Genomic DNA, 12,003 nt, shown 5'->3' with positions numbered 1-12,003 from the left:
TGAATGCAGGTGGCAAACCAATCACGTGGACCTTCCACATCAAACATTCCCTGCCTGAGCAATGCAAGCAGGTGAGGGACAAGGGTTCCAGGCTAGTTTCCCAGACAAGCTAATATTCTGTGTGCTACAATTTAAGAAGGATAAACTGGAACGTGGGCAGAGGCAGGCAACCAAGGTGATCAAGGGTCTGGAAACCAAGCCTTATGAGGAACGGTTGAAGGAGTTGGGTATTTTTAGCCTGGAGAAGAGAAAACTGAGAGGAGATAGGATAAAAGGTAAAGGGACCCCTGACCATTATGTCCAGTCGTGACCGGCTCTGGGGTTGCGGCGCTCATCTCGCTGTATTGGCCGAGGGAGCCGGCGTACAGCTTCCGGGTCATGTGGCCAGCATGATTAAGCCAGAGCAAACCAGAGCAGCGCACGGAAACGCCATTTACCTTCCCGCTGGAGCGGTACCTATTTATCTACTTGCACTTTGACGTGCTTTCAAACTGCTAGGTTGGCAGGAGCAGGGACCGAGCAACGGGAGCTCACCCCGTTGTGGGGATTCGAACCGCCGACCTTCTGATTGGCAAGTCCTAGGCTCTGTGGTTTAACCCACAGCGCCACCCGCGTCCCTCCATCTTCAAATATTTAAAGGGTTGTCACATGGAAGATAGAGAGAGCCTGTCTTCTCTTGCTCAGGGTGGGGACTGGGACCCAAACCAATGGCTTCAAGTTACAAGAAAGGAGATTCCGACTAAATATCAGGAAAAACTTTGACCGTAAGAGCTGTTTGACTGTGAAACAGATTCCTATGAGAGGTGGTGGACTCTGCTTCCTTGGAGGTTTTTAAGCAGAGTTTGGATGGCCATCTCTCACGGATGCTTTAGTTGAGATTCCTGCATCACAGGGGGTTGAACTAGATGTCTTGGTCACAGTGGCTACTTTGGAATCTGCTGGATTGATTGCCTCTGTCGACAGGTGTCTTATGTACAGGTACTGTAACAAGCTGGGATTACAGGTAAGACCTCTCCCTTACATTAGGTGCTTCTAATCTCAGCTCTTTACATACAGTGACGATACCAGGTAGCCTGACATCTGGCTGCTTGATAGGGGATCAAATACCTATTTCACTCATTATAATGCACCTCAGTCTCTGACTTTTGTCTTCTGGGTTTCTGGGGGTTTTCCTGTTGTTATTCTGTCTCTACAATAAACCTACCATTAAAATTATGGACTGGTCATTTCTTCATCAGAGGGCAAACAGGCACATTTAGCAGGGGATCAAATACTTTCCCCCCCTCACTGTACCTGCCAACTGTACAATTCTATGATTTGGGAGGATATTAAAACATGCACTTCCTAATTCTGGTGAAGTACATGCTTTTTTCTGAATGTTTAAGTTGGTTCCTGGACAGCACTTTAGAACCCCTTATTGGCCGAAGAGAACATGGTGTTCTCACTAACCTCTGATTGGCAGAGCAAAGAGATCCTGCAGGAAAGCCATTTCGATGAGAGGATCTGTAACAACAGCTTCATTGTGCTTCGTGGTGTTGTAATGTAGATGCTTTCATTTCCCCATGCTTCAGGTTCCCGTTGGTGGGGATCAGGGCCAGACTGACTTTGAGGGCTGTCAGTCCTGATTTTGCTAAATGTTCTCCTTTTCTTTTCTTTTAACAGATGGTGTAGCTGATGATGACCTATCAGAATATTTGACTAAATCCTATCGAGAGAAGGTACAATTTACAAAGTTGTCTGTGGACAAATGCTGGCTCCCTTGGCCTGAAAGCGAGATGAGCGCTGCAACCCTATAGTCACCTTTGACTGGATGCGGGTGGCGCTGTGGTCTAAACCACAGAGCCTAGGACTTGCTGATCAGAAGGTCGGCGGTTTGAATCCCCGCAACGGGGTGAGCTCCCGTTGCTCAGTCCCTGCTCCTGCCATCCTAGCAGTTCGAAAGCACGTCAAAGTGCAAGTAGATAAATAGGTACTGCTCCGGCGGGAAGGTAAACGGCGTTTCTGTGTGCTGCTCTGGTTCCCCAGAAGCGGCTTAGTCATGCTGGCCACATGACCTGGAAGCTGTAAGCTGGCTCCCTCAGCCAGTAAAGCGAGATGAGCGCCGCAACCCCAGAGTCGGTCATGACTGGACCCAACAGTTAGGGGTACCTTTACCTTTACCTTTAATTGTCCAGCAGTCCTTTGCCTTTACCAGAAAGACTCATAGGTTCCTATTAAAGTATGTAAATGACCTCTCATTCCTACTTTTGCCCTCACACAGGGTCTTCCTGGAGTGTTCAACTGCCATCAATTTCACAGTTTTTGATTCTAGCAATAGAATCTCAATAGAATCTCTGGCAATAGTATACGTCTGCTCATAGTTTAATGGTTTGTTTTTTGTGGATTATTGCTTCAGCAATGTTTCTAGAAATCGCTGTTTTTATGTTGCTGAATCTAAAAAGATGACCCAGCTGTAACTGGGGAGAGAATGGGTATGTTTTGTTTAAACAGTGTTTGCCAGATAATTTGGAATAATTTAACTCCCTGGTTGCCTTCTCATAATTCCACTACCTTCAATGGGTTTGAAATACGAGATTTATTATTAGCACCTTATTAGCTGCCCCCAAAGTGAGCTTGCCTTGTGACTTATTCCAGTGAGAATAGCCTTGTGGTGCTGGTGCAGCAATTTCTTGATTATGCATTTGCAGATAGATATGTGCATTGAAGCCTTTGGAACCAACAAGCAGAGAAGAGCCCTGAATTCTCGGAGGATGAATGAAGTTGGCAAGGAGGTGTTGAATAAGGCTGTAACCAAAGCGGCAGAAGACATTATAGAGACAAAGGGGGTTGCTGGTAAGTAACGACAGCTTTGGAGAAGAAAAATTGGAGCACCAAGCCTGCCTAATAGATTTCCCACAGTCCATTTCAGTCTCTGAACATATCTATTTGATCTATTAACAGACATGGTTTACAAGAAGAAAAAAACAGAGTGCATAGTTGAAGCACACAGATAATACAGTCAACACAGTTCTGATTATTTACGTTAAGAAAAAACCAAATCTGTATTAACCGTATCCATAACTATATGACAAAAATCAAAGGAAATTATTAGGCAGCATAAACACTGTTCACACAACCACTTCATAGCATCTCTTTCACCACCCATGCAAATAATAATAATAATAATAATAATAATTTATTTATTTATACCCCCACCCATCTGGCTGGGTTTCCTCAGACACACTGGGTGGCTCCCAACAGAATATTAACAACACAACAAAACAAAACATCAAACATTAAAAACTTCCCTAAACAGGGCTGCCTTCATATGTCTTCTAAAAGTCAAGGAGATAAGCAACTACCTGACATCTGATGGGAGGGCATTTCACAGGGCGGGCATCACTGCTGAGAAGGCCCTCTGCCTGGTTCCCTGTAGCTTCACTTCTCACAGTGAGGGAACGGCCAGAAGGCCCTCGGAGCTGGACCTCAGTGTCCGGGCTGAACGATTGGGGTGGAGACATTCCTTCAGGTATACTGGGCTGAGGCCGTTTAGGGCTTTAAAGGTCAGCACCAACACTTTGAATTGTGCTCAGAAACGTACTGGGAGGTCTTTCAGGACTGGTGTTATATGGTCTCGGCAGCCACTCCCAGTCACCAGTCTAGCTGCCACAATCTGGATTAATTGCAGTTTCCGGGTCACCTTCAAAGGTAGCCCTATGTAGAGCACATTGCAGTAGTCCAAGCGGGAGATAACTAGAGCATGCACCACTCTGGCAAGACAGTCTGCCTGCATACCGGATGGAGCTAGTAGAGAGCTGCCCTGGACACAGAATTGACCTGCACCTCCATGGACAGCTGTGAGTCCAAAATGTCTCCCAGGCTGCACACCTGGTCTTTCAGTGGCACAGTTATCCCATTCCCCATTTAGGACCAGGGAGTCCTCCACACATCATCATAATTATTATTATTATTTTATTTTATTTATACCTTGCCCAATCAACCACTCATACCCAAATTGCTCATGGTCACCAGAACTACAGGCTGCATGCTCACTGCGCATTCGCATTAGTTCGGAGCCAATGCACTGGCAGACCACGGTGGCTGTTGCAGCTGTTGCATTTCTGTGTTGCATATTCTCCCTGCTTCTCGGGATAACATTCCGTTTGCTTTCATAGCTTTGGTCAGCGATGCGGCAGAGGGCGATAAGGCCGATGTCTCTCTCGTTCTTCCCCCATGCCACGAAGATGCTGGCAGACCGGAGGATGTCTACAAGCTCGAGGACAGTATCCTTTATAAGCTTGCATTGCAATGTGGGCAGAACCCAACCTTAATGTAAAGGAATAGGCTTCAGTGTCACGGGGCAGGAGAAGAGAAAGTGTGTGTGCTGGGAGCATTCCTAGTTCAATCACAGATGGCTTATTAGCCTGTTAGACTTACAAGTTGGATCTCTTTGGGCCTGGTAAGAAAGAGCGGACTAATGCCTTGGGGATTTCAGAAGCTCAATTTTAGTGGGAAATGGTACGATGGTAGCATTTTGTCTTTCCCCACTAATTAGAAAGTTCTACATGTGCCTAGCTGAAATGAATGGGGGTGGTGCAGTCCTGATGGGCTGGCTGCCATTCTTAATTATGTCCCACCTCACGTCACTTTGCCTCATGGCAGGGCTGCCTCTGGGAGCTAAACCTCAGTTAGCATTTGGAGGACCCTAGGAAGTCATCGCGGGTGGCGCTGAGGGTTAAACCACAGAACCTAGGACTTGCCGATCAGAAGGTCGGTGGTTCGAATCCACGTGACGGGGTGAGCTCCCGTTGCTCGGTCCCTGCTCCTGCCAACCTAGCAGTTTGAAAGCACATCAAAGTGCAAGTAGATAAATAGGTACCGCTCCAGCGGGAAGGTAAACGGCGTTTCCGTGTGCTGCTCTGGTTCACCAGAAGCGGCTTAGTCATGCTGGCCACATGACCCGGAAGCTGCACGCCGGCTCCCTCGGCCAATAAAGCGAGATGAGCGCCACAACCCCAGAGTTGGCCATGACTGGACCTAATGGTCAGGGGTCCCTTTACCCTTTAGGAAGTCATCAAAAGCCAGCTGTGTTGTTGTTGTTTTTCTGAAAAAGGCTCTAGTTATTCCACCTGCTGAATATGAGGCGCTTCAGGCTCCTGCGGCAGCTTTCATGAATGTAACCTCAGAAGAAATCCTCAAAATGGCAGAAGAGAAAAGGTATGGGCTGTCTTAACGTTTTGCTGAGGAAAGAGAGTATTGAAATACTGCCTTGCGCTAAGCAAAGAAGAGTGGCAGCTTAAGTTGACAGAATACGTGCAGCTTGCAGTCTTAACATATAGAATAAGAGAACAAGAAGAACATACATTTAAAGAAGACTGGAAAATGTTTACTGAATATATGGGTGAAAGCTGTGTACAGCTGAAAACGCTGGCAGAATTAAGATAAATTCAACAGGGTAGATAAGTTTTGATGGATGTAATAACGGAATACTGAATGGTTTAGTTTATGTTAAATATGCAGGGATTTATGATATGCAAAAGGAACAGTGGAAAGAGAAGAAGGGAAAGTCATTGACGTTTTAAGGTTGTTTAAATGAATATTCTAAATTGTAAAACAGAATTTAATAAATATTACACACACACACACACACACACAGAGAGAGAGGGGGGGGACAGGTATGCTTTCCTTTTCTCCTCCTAGTGTCGGTTTATGGCAAAATTGTCATGCCATGCTACTGTAGGCTTTCAGAATAGTTAGGGAATCTTTTACTCTTTAATCAAGGTGTGTTATGTATTGTAATTTGCTACCTACTTAGACTGTAACTTTGCTGCCAAAGGCAGCATTTTTATATATTCTGTCTCTCCTATTTTCTGTAATAAACCAAGCTTTCTTGAAAGACAAGAAAAGGAATTGGGAATAGCCTGGTAGGAACTGAGCGGCATAGCGGGATGAGGAACGCTATACAGGCGGGCATGATTACAGGGGTACGATGAGCTGGATATCCATCCAGCTTCTTGAATCTGTGTTTCTTAGTCCTAATCATAGATGGTGCCAGGGCATAAACAAGCAACAGTAGGTTTCACAGGACAGTAAATGATGTCCAAAGTAAATTCTAATTGGAGTATACCCATTGAAAGTTCATTTCTTTCAATGGATCTACTCTGAAAAGGACTAACATTGGACGCAACCCAATATCTTCGTTTTAACAGGGCGGCTTCTGTTGTAAGACTACGCTTGCTTTTAAAATCACACAGAATTCTGTTAATTTGCAGTAGCCGGAGAAGCTACTTCTGTTGCCAGATGTACTTTGGCCTAATGACAGCCTCTTCTGTCTTCCCTAGATACTGCTCCTTTGTCCTGGATGAACTTAAGGCCATGCCTCTGGATGAGAAGAAGCGTGATCACAAGGCTCGGTGTCTTTGGTTTTTGGATTGTCTTGTCAAGCTGAGCTCGCAAAGGGTAGTTAAAAAGAAACGTAAGATTTCTCTCCTTGACCTCTTACTTACCTGGAAGATAATCAATTCATGTCACCTGTAATCCTTTTAACCCACTTGGCTTTTGATTCATTGAGAACCACACCTCATCTGCAGAGGTGCCATGGGCAGTGTGAAAAAATCTCTTTGCCGTCACGTTTTGCATGCTCTTTTGACATGTTTGGCAGCTAGTTATACAGTGGTACCTTGGTTCTCAAACTTAATCCGTTCTGGAAGTCTGTTCCAAAACCAAAGCGTTCCAAAACCAAGGTGCGCTTTCCCATAGAAAGTAATGCAAAACGGATTGCTCCATTTCATACTTTTAAAAACAACCCCTAAAACAGCAATTTAACATGAATTTTGCGATCTAACAAGACCATTGATCAATAAAATGTAAGCAAGTATACTGTACTATAAAATATATAAAACAGTATAGTAGATCAGGCATATCCAACTTCCCCCAAGGGGCTGGGGTGGGTGCAGGGTGGGCAGGCGGGCAGCTCTCCCCCACACACCAGCGTGCGATCTCTCCTCAAATCAGCTGGGCTGTGGAGCTCTGCCGGGACGCTTCTCCCCACTCCCCATCCCAATCAGCCCGCACAGTCACAAAAAGAAATTAACCCCCCCAAAAAGCCTCAAAAACAAAAACGCAAAATAAATAGCAAAAACAAAAGCTCCAAATATAAGCTCCAAATATAACCTCAGAACACTGCAATTACAATGGGGGGGGGGACGCAAATTGGCAGTGCAACAGTAAAGACGGAAGGGGAAGCCTTCAATTGCAATAGGTAAAGGTAAAGGGACCCCTGACTATTAGGTCCAGTCGTGGCCGACTCTGGGGTTGGGGCGCTCATCTTGCTTTATTGGCCGAGGGAGCCAGTGTACAGCTTCCGGGTCATGTGTCCAGCATGACTAAGCCGCTTCTGGCGAACCAGAGCAGCGCACGGAAACGCCGTTTACCTTCCCGCCGGAGCGGTACCTATTTACTTTAGAACTGCTAGGTTGGCAGGAGCAGGGACTGAGCAACAGGAGCTCACCCCGTCATGGGAATTCGAACCGTCAACCTTCCGATCGGCAAGTCCTAGGCTCTGTGGTTTAACTCACAGCACCACCCGCGTCCCATTTCAATTGCAATGGGGGGACGCAAATTAGCATTGCAACAGTAAAGACGGAAGCTCGGGACTCAAAACAGAGCATGTTCCGCTTCCAAGGCAAAGTTTGCAAATCGGAACACCTACTTCCGGATTTGTAGCGTTCGAATTCTAAGTTGTTCGTGAACTAAGCTATTCAAAAACCGAGGTACCACTGTATCAACTGTGCAGTATACAAAATCTGATTTTTGCTGTTCATTTGTGCACATACAATATCTGGCAAATAAGCGCAATGGCCGGTGACCAGTTCACGTTGACTGCAATATGTCCACAGTGTTTCACAACATAAAGGTAATGAAGCTATTGTGGATTTCAAAATGGTAATTTAAGCCTACAGGACGTTCTGTGGTGCAAAGATTTAAGCAGATATCTTTGAGCAGGTCTTGGAAGCATGTGGACAACACGCAGATGTAGAGATGTTGAACTTCTGCTCTTAAGGAGACCCAGCTGATCTTTCTGGAAACTTGGCAGGGTGGGAATTTTTGCAACCTGTATGAGTTTTATGCAAGTTAAGCTTGTTTTGTATGGCTTAATCTGCTAATCAAGGGGAGGAGCAACCATGCCATGAACCTACAGAGCTCTCCACTGGCTTCTGTTTTCAGATTTATACTTTCAGCTGGAAGGACGAATGTCTTGCTTTAAAAAAATAAAATTATTAGAAACTTAAACAAAACATATTATCCAAAAACACCACACCCTTAATTTTTCCCCATTTTCCTCCCTCCCATAACCCACCCACCCCCGACTTCCCTCAGTTCCAATCTTTGCTTTATGAACATCTGGAGGGTGCAAATGTCTTGATTTTTTAAAATGGAAGTTGAGATTTTTCTGGATGTTGCGTTGTATGCCCAACAGCTCATTCTGTCATTTTGATGTGCATGCTCAACTCTGCAGTGAGCGCTGCCGGGTTCTACCTTACAGTATTTGTATATACAATATATATGCCATATATCCAGATAAAGTGGGGTTTTTGGGGGGTGAACTAACTTTACAATGCTTCTTGTTCTAGTTGCACTGGGACCCGATTGTCCACTCATTGTCAGCAACCAACTTGTGAAAAACTTTACAGCACTATCCTTTGGCAACGGCAGGTAAAACATACTACTTTGCTCTTACGTCTCTCAATTTATTTTTTTAAAATTAACATATGTATTGAAAGTTCAAAAAGTGCATAACTATGTGCACCAAACATGGTGAGACGCAAACAAAAAAGAGAAAAGGAAAAAGAGAAACAGAACCCGTGTAGAAGGTAAAACAAAGGGGGGAGGGGAGGAACCTAAAATTGTATATTTTACAAGGTGGTTGTTGTACTTCACCAGATCTCAACCTATTACAGTATTTGTAAGAATGGATTCCAAATATCGTTGAATTTGTCCATGGCAAGTCTGCATTTTTATATGCAAATTATTCATATGTTGCGAGTTTGTATAAATCTTCAATTCTATTGTAGAAGGGAGCCACATTTTTATTTTTCCAATTCATCAGTATCAGTCTTTTTGCTGTGGTAAGGGCAGGGAGAGTCTACTCATACTGTCCTTTTGTAAGGTTCCATGTGCTGGGTATATAATTCAAGAGGATATTTTGCTCTTTAAATATAAGGTTGTTCTGTACAGTTCTGTTGATGGTTTCAGTTACCTTCTGCTAAAAATCTTTCAATATAGGACAATGAAAAAAAATTACGTTTTAGAAAAGCATTATCCCTATTGTATCTCCAACAGTTAGATACCTTAGATAGCCCTTTTTTAAACAAATGTAATGAGGTCCAGTACATTCTAAATATTATTTTGTTGTTGTATGAGCCTCAATTTAAGATCCAGAGACACCCTTGTTATATCAGTTAAAACATTTGCCATTCTGGTTTCTCCTCAGATCGTATAAATCTTTCGCCTTGCACGTCTATCAAAACTTGTTGATCTTAATTTGAACTGGCTAGGCTTTGGTCACTCGCTAAGCCGGGTTTTGCAGTACCCTAACACAACAAGGACGAAACAATTCTTTCCAGGAGAAAGTGTGTGTGTGTTCTTCCTTCCCAGTGCATTTCAGCTGTATACAGCAATATATTTCGGTGGTGGGGGGGTATTCATTCCTAAATTCCTTGTTGTCTGATGAGCCTCGCCAACTCGGGGAACACCCAACAATGTTCCTACAGGTGATCTCTGCAACTGAGCTAGAATATAAGGGTTCAGGCAATATCTGAGGTACCCTGGACTCAAGTTGCTCTGGGCTTTGTAAATCAATAGAAGGACTTTAAACCTGGCTCTGTAGTAGATGGACAGCAAGTACAGGTTTTTTTTAAAAAAACAATGGTGCCATGCGTTCTCGGCCAGGTGTCTGCAGTCTGCAGCAGCTGGAGTTTCTGAGCCAAACCCAAGGGCAGCCCCACATAGAGCTCAATACAGTAGTCCAGCCTCAAAGGTTTCCAACGCATAGGCTATCCTTCTCTAGGAACGGCTGTAGCTGGTGAATGAGATGAAGCTGGCAAAAGGCAAATGTGTATCTATTTAGTGTGCTTCCGTTAGTCGTGGGGAGTAAATGATCTGCAGGGTGTAGATGCTCGACTCCCTGACCTGTGGAAATCTTTAGCATCCCTTCGTGGCTTCAGAGATCTCACCACACATTGGCTGCATCCTTGGGAGTCTGGGTCTTGCTTTTTTTAGAAAAAAAAGGAAAGGAAGGAAGTACTCCAGAAGCTAAATTCTGCACCTGACGAATGCTATGAATCATCAGATATACCTTGCTCTGGTTCATACAAAGCGTAACTTGCTGCTTATCTTAAAATACCACCCTGGTAAGAAGCACCACTTTCCCCCAAGCCATGATGTACTCAGGCCTGTATGTGGGCCAAGATTTCACACTTCGGGACAAAGCATAGAGCAAATGAAGTAAAGAAGTAAAAACTGCTGAACATTTATGCAAAATGGGGGAAATGATTCCAATTTGCAGCTGCAGAATTCATATTTCGTCCCGGAATGTAAGTTTTTTTTTATGGTGAAGGTCTTCCGTTTGTTCTGATTGTGGGTTGGCCTGTAGGGTGTACACTGCCCTGATTCACCCTCTCCTCTTTTGGTGTCTTAGGCTACAGAATCAAGTTTCTGCTTCCATGAAAGTGAAGATTACGGCCTATGCCATAGCGCTGGCTTTGCATATTAACAACTTCCAAACAGACCTGACAGTGTTACAGCGGGACCTGAAAATGCGGGATTCCAGGTGAGGTTAACCTTGACTGTGCTCATGCGAGTCCTTCATGGCTTCTGTAGCATCTCCAGTGCTTCCTGGAGAACCTTAAAAAGACTCTCTTTCCACACCCCACCATTGATTTCAGTGTTGGTCTCAAGGCCTATTATCTTCTGTTGTTTTTCCCCCTAAAGATATTTATTAAAGTTTTTTAAAATATAACAATGAAAATGAAAAAAATAATAATAAAAATACAAAATACAGCATAAAAACAGTTAAAAAACAAATAGTTTTCCATAACATATCTTCCTTATACTTATTTCCCCAGGCCTCCTCATACCTCCCTTCTTTGTATTCCACTTCAATTTGTTAGTTCAGCAAATCCTTACCATTAAGCTTTTACCCATTTGTAAACCTTTTTTTCGTATCCCCTAAAGCATTACAGCTGGAAACCCCCAAGGCCTATTATCTTCTGATCCAGATAAGGGAATTTTTTTTGAAAAGTGAAGATTTTCTTTATCAGAGTTTTCAGCCGGAAGTGTCTCTCAGAACAGCTTACAAAGATGCGGGTGGCTCTGCGGTCTAAACCACTGAGCTTCTTGGGCTTGCCGATCGGAAGGTCGGCGGTTCGAATCTGTGTGACGGGGTGAGCTCCCGTTTCTCTGTCCCAGCTCCTGCCAACCTAGCAGTTCGAAAGCACGTCAAAGTGCAAGTAGATAAATAGGTACCGCTCCAGCGGGAAGGTAAACGGCGTTTCCGTGCGCTCTGGCTTCCGTCACAGTGTCCCGTTGCACCAGAAGCAGGGAAGGATAAGTTACCCCCTTCTTTCTGTTGCTGGGTGTTTGGCCTTAGAGACAAGGCTAACAATGTGAAGGTGGTGGAACACAAATATGAGTAAATCGGTCTCTTTACATGCATCTTTTATTTTCTCCTGTCAGGATACTCGACATTGCCAAGGCAATGAGGCTGAAGATCTCCAAAAGCAAAAGCCTCTCTGGATTGGATGAACACAAACTGGGGACACTGTCTCTGCCCTTGCCTGTGTACAAAATGCCATCAGGCGGAAGGAAACGCAAGGCGAACTAAATGGCGACTGTCACTCTTTTGTCAAGCCCTGACTGTTCTACAGTGTCACACCAGGCTGAAGGAATGAATTGGTCTTCCAGTTGTTGCAACTGAGCACCTTCTTGAACTGGACAAGGCCTTAATAAAGGATTAGACCGACA

General features: G+C 44.4%; 1 protein-coding gene across 1 annotated transcript in view; it reads left to right on the top strand.

The window, feature by feature from the left end:
* POLR1E (RNA polymerase I subunit E) overlaps window positions 1-12,003 on the top strand; it is a 19,938-nt gene extending 7,935 nt beyond the window's left edge. The window contains 8 exon segments of the mRNA XM_083481818.1: window positions 1,663-1,718; window positions 2,688-2,832; window positions 4,155-4,262; window positions 5,100-5,196; window positions 6,321-6,454; window positions 8,613-8,694; window positions 10,679-10,810; window positions 11,716-12,003. Of these exon segments, the coding sequence (XP_083337944.1) occupies window positions 1,663-1,718; window positions 2,688-2,832; window positions 4,155-4,262; window positions 5,100-5,196; window positions 6,321-6,454; window positions 8,613-8,694; window positions 10,679-10,810; window positions 11,716-11,863 (902 nt within the window). The 3' untranslated portion in view covers window positions 11,864-12,003.

This window comes from Podarcis liolepis, assembly GCF_965112155.1.
Source record: "Podarcis liolepis genome assembly, chromosome: 17".
Taxonomy (NCBI): Eukaryota; Metazoa; Chordata; class Lepidosauria; order Squamata; family Lacertidae; genus Podarcis; species Podarcis liolepis.
The sequence above is the reverse complement of the archived record's forward strand: the minus strand, read 5'-3'. Positions and strand labels throughout refer to the sequence as shown.